Source organism: Mustelus asterias, chromosome 20, assembly GCF_964213995.1.
Source record: "Mustelus asterias chromosome 20, sMusAst1.hap1.1, whole genome shotgun sequence".
Taxonomy (NCBI): Eukaryota; Metazoa; Chordata; class Chondrichthyes; order Carcharhiniformes; family Triakidae; genus Mustelus; species Mustelus asterias.
This window is the reverse complement of record NC_135820.1, coordinates 57573540-57587388: the sequence shown is the minus strand read 5'-3', so window position 1 is coordinate 57587388 and position 13849 is coordinate 57573540. Positions and strand designations below refer to the sequence as shown.

Genomic DNA, 13849 nt, shown 5'->3' with positions numbered 1-13849 from the left:
AAATTGAAGAGTAACATTTTATAAAATTGCAGTTTGAATTTCCCTTCATTGTTTGCATTCCATTTATTCAAAATACAGAACCTAGACTCATCCTTGAAATGTTAATCATTTTGCATCACATCTCAATTATACTATGATTTTACAAAACTAGACAAAAGTCAGCCAATTAAGCCATTATCATTTGACCATCAGCCTGTTTCACAATATGACACTTGCTCACATTACAATGTCATGTTTATTAGATGCGGATCAGTAGAATGCACAATTGTTCATACAATTTGACAAGAGGGAATGTCTAAAGTTCAATTCCAGGAAGTACTTCCTGATATATAAGCTCTCAAGAGTCGCCCAGCTAGTTGCACCCAAAATTTCACCACATGATTGGATTCATGTTACACATTAAGCAAATGGCCTTTTAAGTACTGCTGTGCTAGACTTGCTGCCTCCTCATTTACCTCAGAAATTATGAATGAAACAGAGGCAGCCGTTTCAGTTCACTCAGAAAGTCAATACCAAGGGATGTGAAGAACAATTCCTCAGCGGTATCTGGCAGGCATTGGCCTTTGAGAATCACATGACATGCAAGATACAAACCAAAATGATATATGAAACTGCCTTGGGATTACACTCCTCCAAACAGCTGTTCCTTTTGTGATTCTCGTTTCAGGTTGCAGGGATAAACCACATCAACAATTCTATTAAAAAAAAACACAATCACTTCAGTAACCTTACTCCCCTTTGAAACTATATTATATGTAATCCTGCAGGATTAAAACCATTGCTTATAACACATCTTTATTAAAATCTTAAGACATAACTTGTGCGAGACTGCACAGCCACACAACGTAGGAGAAAAAAATACATCTGTATCATTGCTTTCTGACACCGATGCAAATTAAGTATAACTTTTCAAAATGGATCTCAGCAAATTTCTTTAACTGCTACTCATGCCAAATTGGTGGGTCACATATTCTTGTTTGGATAGGGTCTTTATGCCATGCATACAATGCATAGCTATGCTGCCATGGTGGTCTCTTATTTAAGCTGAACAGCCTCTGTAAAATAACAAAGTTCAACTCATTTGAACAGGTACATGTGGAGGTCAATTCATATGAGAGATATCCAAATGTCTCTATCAAAAGAAAGACTTTAGTAAATGACATGTTCAAGTGTAATAAGTGGGGCAGGCAACATTTTAAGCGGGAGGGTTAAATTATTATAAATCCATTTTAAATGTTACACACCAATATGTTAAGCTTGCTGGCAGAGTTAAACATGTTTGTTGGTAATGTGCAATTGGGGAGTGGCGTAGAAGATAAAAAGGAAACAAAGCAAGAAAATGGCAAGTAGTTTTTTCAAGCTGCAGGGTGGGTCACTAGTCCTTGCCATGTTTTTATTGCTCCCATTGCACTGGCTAAAAGTACTGAACATCAAGCGAGTACTTCCTCCAGCTATCCAGGTCGTTCCGTTTGATTCTTGCCAAACCCATACACAGCCTCTTGGATTCCATTTCCCTCCAAAGCTGCTCATTTAACTGAACCTAACCTCGTAAAGCCTTGGAATAAAAATGGCAACTGACGTTTAGCTGAGGGTTAAGCAGTACACCACCAGACAACCAAATGCCTCCAAAAACATTGCCAGTCTCCTTCCCACATCACCTTTGATGAATGCACACATACTTGTCAGCTAAGCCTTATTTAAACAAAAACATTCTGTCTTTTGTATGGGAGGGCAAATACCACAAGAAAGTTTAGACCAATAACATTGAAGTACTTTTTCTCTTTAATCCCTTGTCAGTAAGATTGACCACTTCAAATTTGGCACAATTCTAAGTTACATTCCAGAAATTCACTTGTATATTTTCATTTAAAAATCAATTAGATTAGGCTAATTGGATACAATACACAGCCATTTTTGTTCCCACTTTAAAATACCATCTGCACCATTTGATGGACGCACTTTTTTTTTCTTGAAGCATTTGCAAACTAATTATGCTGCTTATCTGTCACGCACTATTTGTCATCTGTTGCCCTCATCGAGGATTCAACACAAACTCTTGACCTTTTTAAAGGACCTATTCTGGTATGTCAATGCATAGAGTGTTGAATGACAAAGAACACCGACGAGAATGCCCCTAAGCATATTTACCTTGTTGCCGTTAAAGGAATCTAAATTTTAAAAGAGGCCACTGAAATTGCAGAACTAATCAAATGCTTTATTCTGCAGGAGGAGGGATGATTCTCCACACCAGTCATATCTGGTACAATTGTACTTCACTCTGCAGAAGATAACACAGCATAGTTCTTTGTCACTTTTTCTTCCATAATTCATTATTGCTGTGATAATGTTGATGGTCAATTCCAAATAAATCACTAGTGTTAGAAATGCTCATGTCGTTGGAATGACTCAGTTTCACACATTATAGAATGCAGTTTAAATATGATCAATCTTTTTTGCAAATGATCCTGAAATCATTCCTGCACAATTTATATTTTGTACAGCACAAGGATATTCTAATACACAATGAATGCAATACGTGCATGAAAATTACAGTAAGTTTCTTTAGATAAATCATCTTTAGCCACTTTTAATGATAAATCCTGCAGTGCATGACTGTGTTTGTAGAATTTCAATATAAGTGGTTTCAGGTTACTAAGACAATGAAACCTTGCTATTACGAGATTGGGTCTTACCTTATTCTCTCAGGCGCAACAGCGCTCAACATTCCCCCAAATGGATTTACAATCAAGTGTGTAGACAAACAGTCCAATATCTAACTATACAACCCTGGGGTCAACCAATCGTACCCAAGTGATTTGAATGGATACATCTTGCCTTCCCTTCACAAAGGAATCTCCAAAACTTCAAAGTTGGATGAAGAAAAACATTTAGTAAGAGTCCAGATAAAAATTCTTAAGCGTTTGTTTATTTCAGAGAGAGCGGCCATACAGAGCAACAGTTATGAACAAACTCATTTAATGCGATCATCACAATTTGCGACTCTGCATTAATTCCAAATAATGAACATGCCAGCTTCTTCAGAGTGGACAAATGTGCATGACTTTATTATCCACCTACATTCCAAGCAATGTTTTATGTTTCTAAAAACTGCAAATTCCAGTGCAAAAGCCATATAACTTCTGTGGACAAGTGCAAGTTTGCGGAATGTCAAGCACCACTTCTCACCACAGACCATAGATTTTGGGCCAAAAATGGTGTCTGCAAAATTTGCGTGCTTTTAAAATCTTTCAATTAAGATGAGAATCTCTGCACAGCTAACAGGTGCTGACAAATAGTAATAACCAGAATCAAAATTCTGCATTTTAAATAACATGCATATTTATCAAATCATGTTGTAATTTCTGCATTTGTTGGAGCAGAACATCAACTATTTCACTTTTTCCTTTTGTGATTGAGATAGACTGCAGTGTCTGGAAGAAGGATGGTGGAAATGAAAAACTGTCAATGTAAATCTAAGTATGAATCCAAGACTTCAACTACGCATACTGAATTCCTAATAAGGAAGAACTGTTCATTTTTGATCAAATTAGAATTCTTACTGTGCTCCAGACCTGTCATTATGGGTATACAACCCCATAATATTTTAATCAACCAAATAAGATTTTGGGAGCAAATTGTTCACCAATAGCCGAAAGTAAAAAGTATCGTATTTAGAGAGAATAAGATTTATTTTCTTCTTGCTCTGCTTAATGTGTCCCTAAAGCAAGAACCAAACTGGTTTATAAACCAGGAGTTTAATACAATCCGGATTCACTTGATATCCCCTTATGTTTGACCTTTAGGCTCTTAATGAAAAACTCTCTCATCTGAAAGCAGACTATATGCATCCAATTTTCTGGTGTAAAAATAGAGCCACTAACAAAACAGTTGAGAATAGTTTTCATCCCCTCATTCCAATATGAATGGTTTTTGCAAAGATGTTGCAGTTATTGCTTTTTTTGTACTATTAAAATGTCTTTTCCCTTCTGCCTCGCTGCCATAACACCTGTAACTGAGATGCACAAACCATTGCCTTCCAGCAATAAGTGCTGCAAGAAATAGCTTCCCCATGGGGAAACAACTGGTGTCCACTGGTGGTTCTTCCAATGGTACAGTTGACATTACCAAGAGCATACCTTTAGCCCAGCCATTCACAAAATAAATACTACTTTCACAGAGGAATGGGAATCAATTATCTTACTATTGCAGAAATAAGACATGCTGGAAAACAAATATCAGTAACTTGCAGCAATTTCAGGCATGCATTAATAGAACTCTTTCACTGCAATGTGTCATTAATGAATGACAGTCTAAATCACACTTCTTTATCTCTCCTTTAAATGTAAAATAGAATAATTGGAATCTTCATTCCCAGGGCGGCACGGTAGCACAGTGGTTAGCACTGCTGCTTCACAGCTCCAGGGTCCCGGGTTCGATTCCCGGCTCGGGTCACTGTCTGTGTGGAGTTTGCACATTCTCCTCGTGTCTGCGTGGGTTTCCTCCGGGTGCTCCGGTTTCCTCCCACAGTCCAAAGATGTGCGGGTTAGGTTGATTGGCCAGGTTAAAAAAAAATTGCCCCTTAGAGTTCTGGGATGCGTAGGTTAGAGGGATTAGCGGGTAAATATGTGGGGTGGGATTGTGGTCGGCGCAGACTCGATGGGCCGAATGGCCTCCTTCTGCACTGTAGGGTTTCAATGATTTCTATGAGTATCCTATAAATTCTGAAGTAATGTTGATTTTGCTTTTTAAAACATGCCATTATTGTAAGGCTAGATAATTGTCCATTTTGCAATTAACTCAGTTAGTTTAGACTGCAAGTGCATTGCAAATTAATGTTTTCTTTAAAAGTACCATTGTATTTGCTGAGTGCACAATAATTATAACCCAAGTATGGCAATGCAAGCTAATATTAGCACATCTAACAGAACAATCTTTTGAGCAGCTCTAGTATAAGACACCCACACATGTAGTAGGTGAGGTCAATTTCTAACCTACCATCTCGCCATGCACCTGAAATTAGAATAAAATAAAATGCGGTATTAAAGCTATGATTAACCAAAATACTGTTAAAACACTTACAATTCATCAGCTAGCTCCTCCTGCAGCTTGGGTCCTCTCTCAACAGAAAGTTTCAATCCAGATGTTCCCTCACTTCAAGTGCCACAGGCTAACATTTACTATCCTCCAAGTTCTTCAACTCCACAAATCACGCACTGGACACAAAATATATTTAATCATGTAAACTTGACTAAAGCACCAGGATGTCAGACAACCTGTGCAACAGGTTAACAAAAGAACTTTTAAAATGCTGCTCATTGTGCTGCTTAAAGCTCATTGCCAAGCTGTTGACGATTTCAGTACAGTGTATAGAGAAAGGATGATTTCGGCAGCAATTAAAGCCTTTCTTTAAAAAAAGTAACGTAACAGTCATGCAAACCACTTTCTAACCACTTCCTGTGGCCAATTTAGTTGGTACACTGACCAAGAGATTTAAGAACTTGAAGCTCTTCACTCCTTTTGATCACCTCCTCAGAGATCTTTTTTCTACTGTGCTCAGCTTCCATTGCCACTGCTGGTGAAGCACATTGCGACACTCATTATGTTAAATGGACAAGTCCAACATCCATATGGAATCTCTAGCTCAGTAAAACTGTGAATTAAGCCAAAAATGGACAACCATCTGTTCTATCTTGGGAATTAACTCGAGGCATGATGAATTTAAAAAAGCAAGACCATAGGTCAGGATCTTTAATCAGCTGGTTATCAAATTCCTATTCAATTGGGTTCATTTATTACTTCAAGAACAAATACACTGTTTTTCTGAATTTTAAATCTTTCAGAAGGATTACTTGCTAGGCAATTAATTCCCCCATTGCTGTTGGCAAACTGAAGGAGATTATAGTCTCAAATTAGGGTTTCCTTACAAGATCAAAATGCTTTCAAATTTAATCAGCATTATACCACAAGGATATCCTCACAATTAAATTTATTTTTAAACGTTGAGGTTTGGTGATTAAACAGGTTCAGGCCATGTACTGAATAGCACGCACAACTTGATCCCAAGAAGACTTTTCCTCTGTCTCAACAATCTTTCGTAGCTCCAACATTATCCCAGCTATGGAAGAGCATTACATTAGTGTGAATTTCCCATTTCACACACCATCTGTCTCTATGGGCTCTCTCAATGGAGATTTCCAGCCCACCACTATAGATCCATACTCACTCGGCTCTGGGTGAGATTAGCCGAATTTCTTTTATCCTTACAGCCAGCTGAAGCAAAAAAAGTTCAATGACATCAATCTATACTGGGTTTGAACTCATGGGGAAGGGACGGCAGTGCGATAACCCACTGCACTAGTCTTTAATCATGTTTGAGCATATAATGTTGAATGAGAACATAGAATTTAATCAATGTTTCAAAATACAAACTACAGCAGGAATGTGCAGATACACGAAAGTTTTCATAACACGCAAGTGGCATGCATTCTCAGACACAATAAAAGTTGAATTTCAGGATTCAGATGTCATTGCCTCGATCAGCACAGCATGTTCCTGAACAACCTACATTTTACCACTTGTATATCAGATCACACGCTCAGCTAATAAAACAGGGACATATTTTTCAGTTTATTATGGAAAAGTCAATCTTCCAAAGAAAATAAGCTCAATAATAAAAGTCACTGAGGTGTTGAGTGGATACACAAGTGGGAGACATTAATTACATTCTGGAATCAATCTGGCATAGCCTCAATTATACAGACCTGTTCTAGCTACAGCCAAACAGAAAATGTGTTAATAGCCCAAAGAAGCATACTGGCCTTGATCTTCTGGTCAGCCCCTATGCCACAGCAGTCATTGCTGACTGCGACTAAAGGCATGCATTACCTTTTCTTGCCCTCCAAGAGAAAGGTATGGGGCATCATCGCAGGGATCCAGGTGAATGACCAGTGATGAGAAGGAGGGGCAAGGGTATGTCACCAGCTCAAATAACTTTCCTTAAGGTCGGTACACTTGTGTTATACCAAGCGTTTTTAAAAATAAAAACGATTTCTAATGTTTAAGACTTAACTGCCGTTATGAGATCGTGGTGGGGTTAAGAATGGTTGGGCATTACGAACATATGAATTAGGAGAAGGGAGAGCAGGTCACTCAGCCCCTCGCGCCTGCTCGGCATTCAATAAGATCATGGCTGCTCTGATTTTAACCTCAACTTCATATTCATGCCTACCACCTTTCACCCCCTGACTTATCAAGAATCTATCTGCTTGTGCCTTAAAGATATTCAAAGACTCTGCCTCCAACACCTTCTGAGGAAGAGAATTCCAAAATACCGCAAACCTCAGGTGAAAATTATTTACCTCATCTCCATTTTAAAATTGGCAGTCACTTATTTTTAAAGTGGCCCCTAGTTCTAGATTCTCCCAAAAGAGGAAACATCCTTTCCACATCCATTCCATTAAGACCCTTCAAGATCTTACATCTTATAATCAAATCACCACTTACTCTTCTAAAATCCAGTAGATACATGCTTAGCCTATCCAATCATTTCTCATAAGAATAACCTGCCTATTCCAGGAATTAATTTAGTCAACCTTCTCTGAACTACTTCCATTGCATTTGTATGTTTCCTTAAATAAAGAAGACCAATAATGTACGTAGTACTCCAGGTGTGGTCTCACCAATGCATTCACTTTGGCTTTAGGCCTTCCTGATGTGGCACCTGCTGTTAATCCCATGCTGAGGTTAACAGGAGAAAATGATTGGAGGTAAATATCGGGATAGGTACAAGGCATCAAGCCCAATTCTCCAATAATAAAGTCAGTGTCAGAGCCATTATGCGAGAGGGTGCAGGCAACACAGTTTTGCCCACTGGAAGTTTAAACTTCCCATGCAAATGCCACACACATGCGTGGGTCAGAACTGCTGCAAGGTTCCAATGTGCAACAGCAGTGATTGTCTCAGCATTCACTCTGCTACCATTGGAAGATCCAGGCCACTGTAACCCTTAACGTGTCATCAGTAACTTGCTTAATAAAGCATATTAGATTAACACCTGCATATTTAGTCTTGTAATTATCATTAGTTTACAAATCAAGAAATAACCAACTTCACTGTGATGGTTAAAGTACATAATAATTACAAGTAGCTTTTGGTCTATCTCAAAAAGGCTGACTTTTTTGCAGTGCCGTCAGTAAGGAATCCATGTTTTGAGCCAAAAGTTAAGTCCAGCACAGTGGTTGTAAACCATAATTTAAAATAGGAAGCTCCATTATTTACATGTGAAAGAAAAACTTGCACTTATTGTTCTGTGCATTATTTGGGATGGTGCTATTAATAGACAGTCATAGCTTGGGGAGAGGGTGGGGAGAGGGGGGGGGGGGGGGGGGGTGGTGTTGTTCCCATCTGCCAGAACAAAAGGAATACCTGCCAGAAACATATTTCTTGGTGCCCTCAAATTATATCATTTCAAAAGAGGTACTGTTTTTTCTCGTTTCATTATTTTAAGGATCTACTATGAGCACAAGTTTGCAAAATACATAACTGGTTTCCTGTCAGGTTTTACCACCCTGTTAACTCAGCTGCAAAACAGAATAGCCTACAATAGGAAGATATTACTAAAAACTGACCAACAAAATCCATCAAGTTATATCAGCTTAATTATTGCACAAGTGAAAGGATTAATTTTCATATTAATACTTGGAGCAGAGTGTTCCGGTTATGATGAGTAGATCTCAAATCATAAATTTCCCTATTAAAAGTTTAGCCATGCAGGAGTAATGATCTAACTAAAAGTCTAATTTATAATGCATCATAGTTCTCCCCAGAGCACACAAGTTCCTGATTTACTGCAGCAAATCCCTCAGTTCTTAGGAATGAGTGTCAGGGTTTTTAAAAAATCAGTTCTAACTGGCAGACACCAAGTGCTATTAAAAGAAAACATGTGTAGCGCATGCTTAATGGACCTACTAGTCTTTTCCTGTTCATAATTTTTCATAAAAACAAATCACTACTAATGCCATTTTTAAAGTATTATATTCAAAGTCAGCAATAATTCCATTCAATGTGTGGAGCCAGCAGTCCTGGAGAATTCTAACTCCATTTCTTAAGTCAATCATCCTGTGTGTGTGCGTGTGCGTGCGCGTGCATCTCTCTAGGCTACCCCTGTCATTTCTGATAAAAAGTAGCTTGCATTGTTACCAATATTCAGACAAATTCTGGAAATTATTCTTATGATCGCAGTGTTGTATGAATTGAACGAAAAAAGTTGTCAGAGAACAAAAACCATCAATTTTGAAGACATTTCTACATATGAACTTACTTCAGTAGACACGCAAGATTAACACAGACTAGAATAAACATTTCCCTTTAATCACTTTTGTTGCTCACATAGAAAGCGAAAATGATCATTCTTCCTGCTCATAAACTGGTATGCTTTAATCAATGTTTCTTCATTATATGCATTGCTCAATTTAACACCCTCCTTTCATAACAAGTTAGCAGATTTGGATTCAGAACAGCAGAACTGAAAGGCAGGAATTCACAGCACACAGACTGGAGGTCCTATTTTACCTCCAGTAAAATATAAATATAAAAAAAGGTATAAAAAAGGGAAGTTGCGATAGATGTACTTACGTCACTCTGGAATATTTACATGCCCCTGTCTACATCAACGGGGACGAAGTGGAAATGGTTGACAGCTTCAAGTTTCTAAGTGTCCAGATCACCAACAACCTAACCTGGTCCTTTCACGCTGATGCCATCGTTAAGAAAGCCCACCAATGCCTTTACATTCTCAGGAGGTTCAGGAAATTTGGCATGTCGGCTATGACTCTGACCAACTTTTACAGATGCACCATAGAAAGCATTCTTTCTGGTTGTATCATGGTTTGGTATGGCTCCTGCTTTGTCCAGGACCGCAAGAAACTACAAAGGGTCATGAATGAAACCAGCCTCCCATCCATTGACTCTGTCTATAGTTCCCACTGCCTCGGAAAAGCAACCAGTACATACTCTCTTCCACCTTCTTCCGTCGAGGAAAAGATACAAAAGTCTGAGGTCACGTATCAACTGACTCAAAAACAGCTTCTTCCCTGTTGCCATCAGACTTCTGAATGGATCTACCATATATTAAGCTGATTGTTCTGTACACCCTAGCTATGACTGTAACACTACATTCTGCACCCTCTTTTCCTTCTATGTACGGTATGCTTTATCTGCACAGCGTGCAAGAAACAATACTTTGCACTGTATACTAATCAATGTGACAATAATAAAATAAAATCAAAGCAACTGCAACACTACATTCTGCACCCTCTCCTTTCCTTCTCTATGAAAGGTATGCTGACTGCATAGCACTGCAAGAAACAATACTTTGCACTGTAGACCAATAAATGTGACAATAATAAATCAAAATCAAAGTAACCACAACACCACATTCTGCACCCTCTCCTTTCCTTCTCTATGAACAGTATGCTGACTGTATAGCACTGCAAGAAACAATACTTTGCACTGTATACTAATAAATGTGACAGTAATAAATCAAATCAAAGTAACTGCAACACTACATTCTGCATCCTCTCCTATGAACAGTATGCTGACTGTATAGCACGGCAAGAAACCATGCTTTTCAATCTATATTAATACATGTGACAGTAATAAATCAAATCAAAGTAACCGCAACACTAGACTGCACCCTCTCCTTTCCTTCTCCATGAGAAGTATGCTGTCTGTATAGCACTGTAAGAAACAATACTTTTCACGCTATCCCAATACATGTGATAATAATAAATCAAATCAAAGATTCGCACACCGATCAGAATTAGCGGCTCCCGAATGGGAAGCAAGGTGGGGAAAAGGTTGCAGTTTTTACCTCCAGACCTGTCCAAGCTGCAGGATGTGGATGAGGGACTGCAGGAACCACATGCACAGGCGGCAGCAGGTCGAGCCGCCCCGGCGCTGTCGCGCTTCGCTGTCCTTGGTGCTGAAACGCTCGGCTGCTTCCTCAGCGGCAGCTCCCGCTGCTCCTGCCGCCGCTGCCCGGGCTCGGGCGCTGCTCCCCCCGCCGCCGCTCCCACCGCAGGAGTAGTCATAGACAAACCACCTGAAACTCAGCACCTGCACCACCAGCGAGGGAACCACCACAAAGATCAGCGTCAGCCCGAACCACCAGTTGTCGCCTCGGAAGTAATAGTCCACCGCCAGCCACACGTCGGTCGCCCCGTCCGAGAAGAAGACGAGCAGGGCGCCCAGGATCCAGCAGCAGTCCGCCAGCGAGTACTCTTCCCTCCGGCGCAGCACCGAGTTCAGGAGGCAGGAGCTGTGGCAGCAGCTGGAGCCCGGCTCGCAGCAGCGGGAGGCGGCCGAGGCTGGAGCCGGGGAAGGGAGCGGGCCACCGGACAAGCCCCTCTCCTCGTACCCGCTCTCCGCTGGGCGGTGACCTGAATTCTGCAACGAGACAAACCCTCCCATCCCGTCCGACTTTGCAGCCATGTTGAAGGAGTGAAATATATATTTTTTTAAAACCCTCCCTCCCTTTCTCCCTCTTTAACACTCACTTCCGCAGCAGCGGAGCCTTTTTTTTAAAACCTCCGGCCAAAGAATAAAGAGAGAGAGGGGGGGAGAAAAAACTTCCGGCCGGCTGCGGGTGGGGCTGGGCAGTGGAGAGAGAGACAGGGAGAGTGAGGGGGGGGGAAAAAGGCAGCTCCCACCCTCCCTGCGCTCCTCCCCGCTCCGGGCGGCACAGCCACTGGATCCGACCCTCCCTCCCACTGGAGCCCGGCTCTCGATTAACGTGGCTACATCACCGAGTCTGCACAGGCGCTTCAACCTTTTGTTTCACACACATTGGAGGCAGGCAAAAGGATTCAACAGGCACCGCCCCCACCCAATACACACCATTACTGCCTCTACACAATAGCCTGGTCATTATTATACCCCCGGGCAGGCTGGCTACAGTCACCAATATTGCACCCAACCCCCTTTCTCCCCACCCCCCTTTACATCTGCACCATCTGATACATCCATTACGACATTTTGTTTTTTACACTTTGCTGGCTCTGGGGTAATCCAAGAAGAATTCCCAGAAACGCTATTTATTATTAAAGCTGTCAAGCATCTTTCATTCTTCCTCCTCCACCCTAGGTACTCAAAACATTGCTTTGACAAAGGATCATCTGGACTCGAAACGTCAGCTCTTTTCTCTCCTTACAGATGCTGCCAGACCTGCTGAGATTTTCCAGTATTTTCTCTTTTGGGCTCGGTGGTGAAGTTTAGCATTTCCAGTTCATTTTATTGCTCGCAATGGTTCCTGTCTGTGATTCAACATCAACCTGAAGCCAGTTAGTCCAAGGGAAGTCACATTTTCTGTGAAGCCACGATTTTAATGAACGTTCACTTGGGGGCAGTGTTACTTAATATGAATGGCATAACTGTCCGATATGTGAGATTCTGTGAGGTCTCTGGGGGCTAAACTGAATGGGTCCCTGAAAAGGGGACCGGGATCAGAATGCGTGAGTCGGTGCAGACTCGAAGGGCCGAATGGCCTCTTCTGCACTGTAGGGATTCTATAATTCTGTGATACTTTGCGCTGACCTTCATGGATCTCCTTAACCAGCCATTGTTAATTGAGTTTGTTTACTGCCTGTACGCGTGTGCTTGCTGGGGCACTATCATGAGAGGCTAGCGCCACTTAATGATAGCCTGCACTGCTTAAGGCTAGCTTGCACCTCTTCAAGGCAGTGCATTGTGGCTGAAGCAGGTGGTGATGAGAGTGTTGACCTGGAATAGAGTGAGGAGTGACACAATGGAAGGTGAACCAGAGGTCTTGGTGGAGGAGGTGGAAAGGTGAGGTTTTCTAGGGTGGGGGAGGAGATACTCCCCACCTATAGTCAGTAGGCAGTGAGGGGAACTGTCTGTGGTGAACAATACCAGGAGTCAAGCTCCAACACTTTGATGCTGTTCTAACATCCATGGAGTAGAAGGAATTAATGGAGTGACCATTTCTGAGGCTGTGATTAATGAAATGATTGACAGTGACTCTTTCACTGTCTCCAAATTATCAGAACATTTGTCAACATCCTCCGTTAAATCATAAAACGGTAGAATTGCTAGAAGGAGGCCATTCTGTCTGTTGAGTCTGTACCAACTCTCCAACAGAACATCTTACCCAGGCCCACCCCCTGCTCCATTCCCATAACCTCATGCATTTACCCCATTAATTCCCCTTTGTGGGACATTAAGGGGCAATTTAGCATAGCCAATCCACCTAACCTGCACACCTTTGGACTATGGGAAGAAACCAGAGCACCCAGAGGAAACCCACGCAGACATGGGGTGAACGTGCAAGGTCCACACAGAGAGTGACCCAAGACCAGAATTGAACCCAGGTCCCTGGTGCTGTGAGGCAGCAGTGCCAACTACTGTGCCACCGTGAACGTGTAGGAATTTTCTCCAATTAAGTATTTGGAAGAACAAAGCCATTGTCTTCAGCTACTGTTTCTATCTCTCTCCTTGGAAATGTTACACTTCATCCTCCTTCTCACATCCCACTTTTCCTAAATATCTCACTCTCTGTTGATTAACAAACTGCAGATGGTATAAATATGCTCCTCTTACTTGCAGCGTCAACTCTCCCTGCACCATATCCTTACCCTTCCCAGATAGCCAAGCAATGCAAGTTGGCCAGGTTTGGAGCGATGCCAGCAAGCTAGTGATGATGAAGACACAACACTGTCACTTGATGCCATTCTCGCGGCCACCAGCTCAGATATTGGCACTGTTTACCTTAAAGGAAAGATTACAGGTAGAATTTGCATGTGATGGAACACTGAGTACAAGTGGGCAGAGAACA

General features: G+C 41.3%; 1 protein-coding gene across 1 annotated transcript in view; it reads right to left on the bottom strand.

Moving 5' to 3' along the window:
- Positions 1 to 11490, bottom strand: part of xkr7b (XK, Kell blood group complex subunit-related family, member 7b) — a 221219-nt gene extending 209729 nt beyond the window's left edge. The window contains exon 1 of the mRNA XM_078236072.1: positions 10871 to 11490. Coding sequence (XP_078092198.1) covers positions 10871 to 11490 — 620 coding nt within the window. The remainder of the gene's footprint in view (positions 1 to 10870) is intronic.
- Positions 11491 to 13849: the final 2359 nt, after the last annotated feature.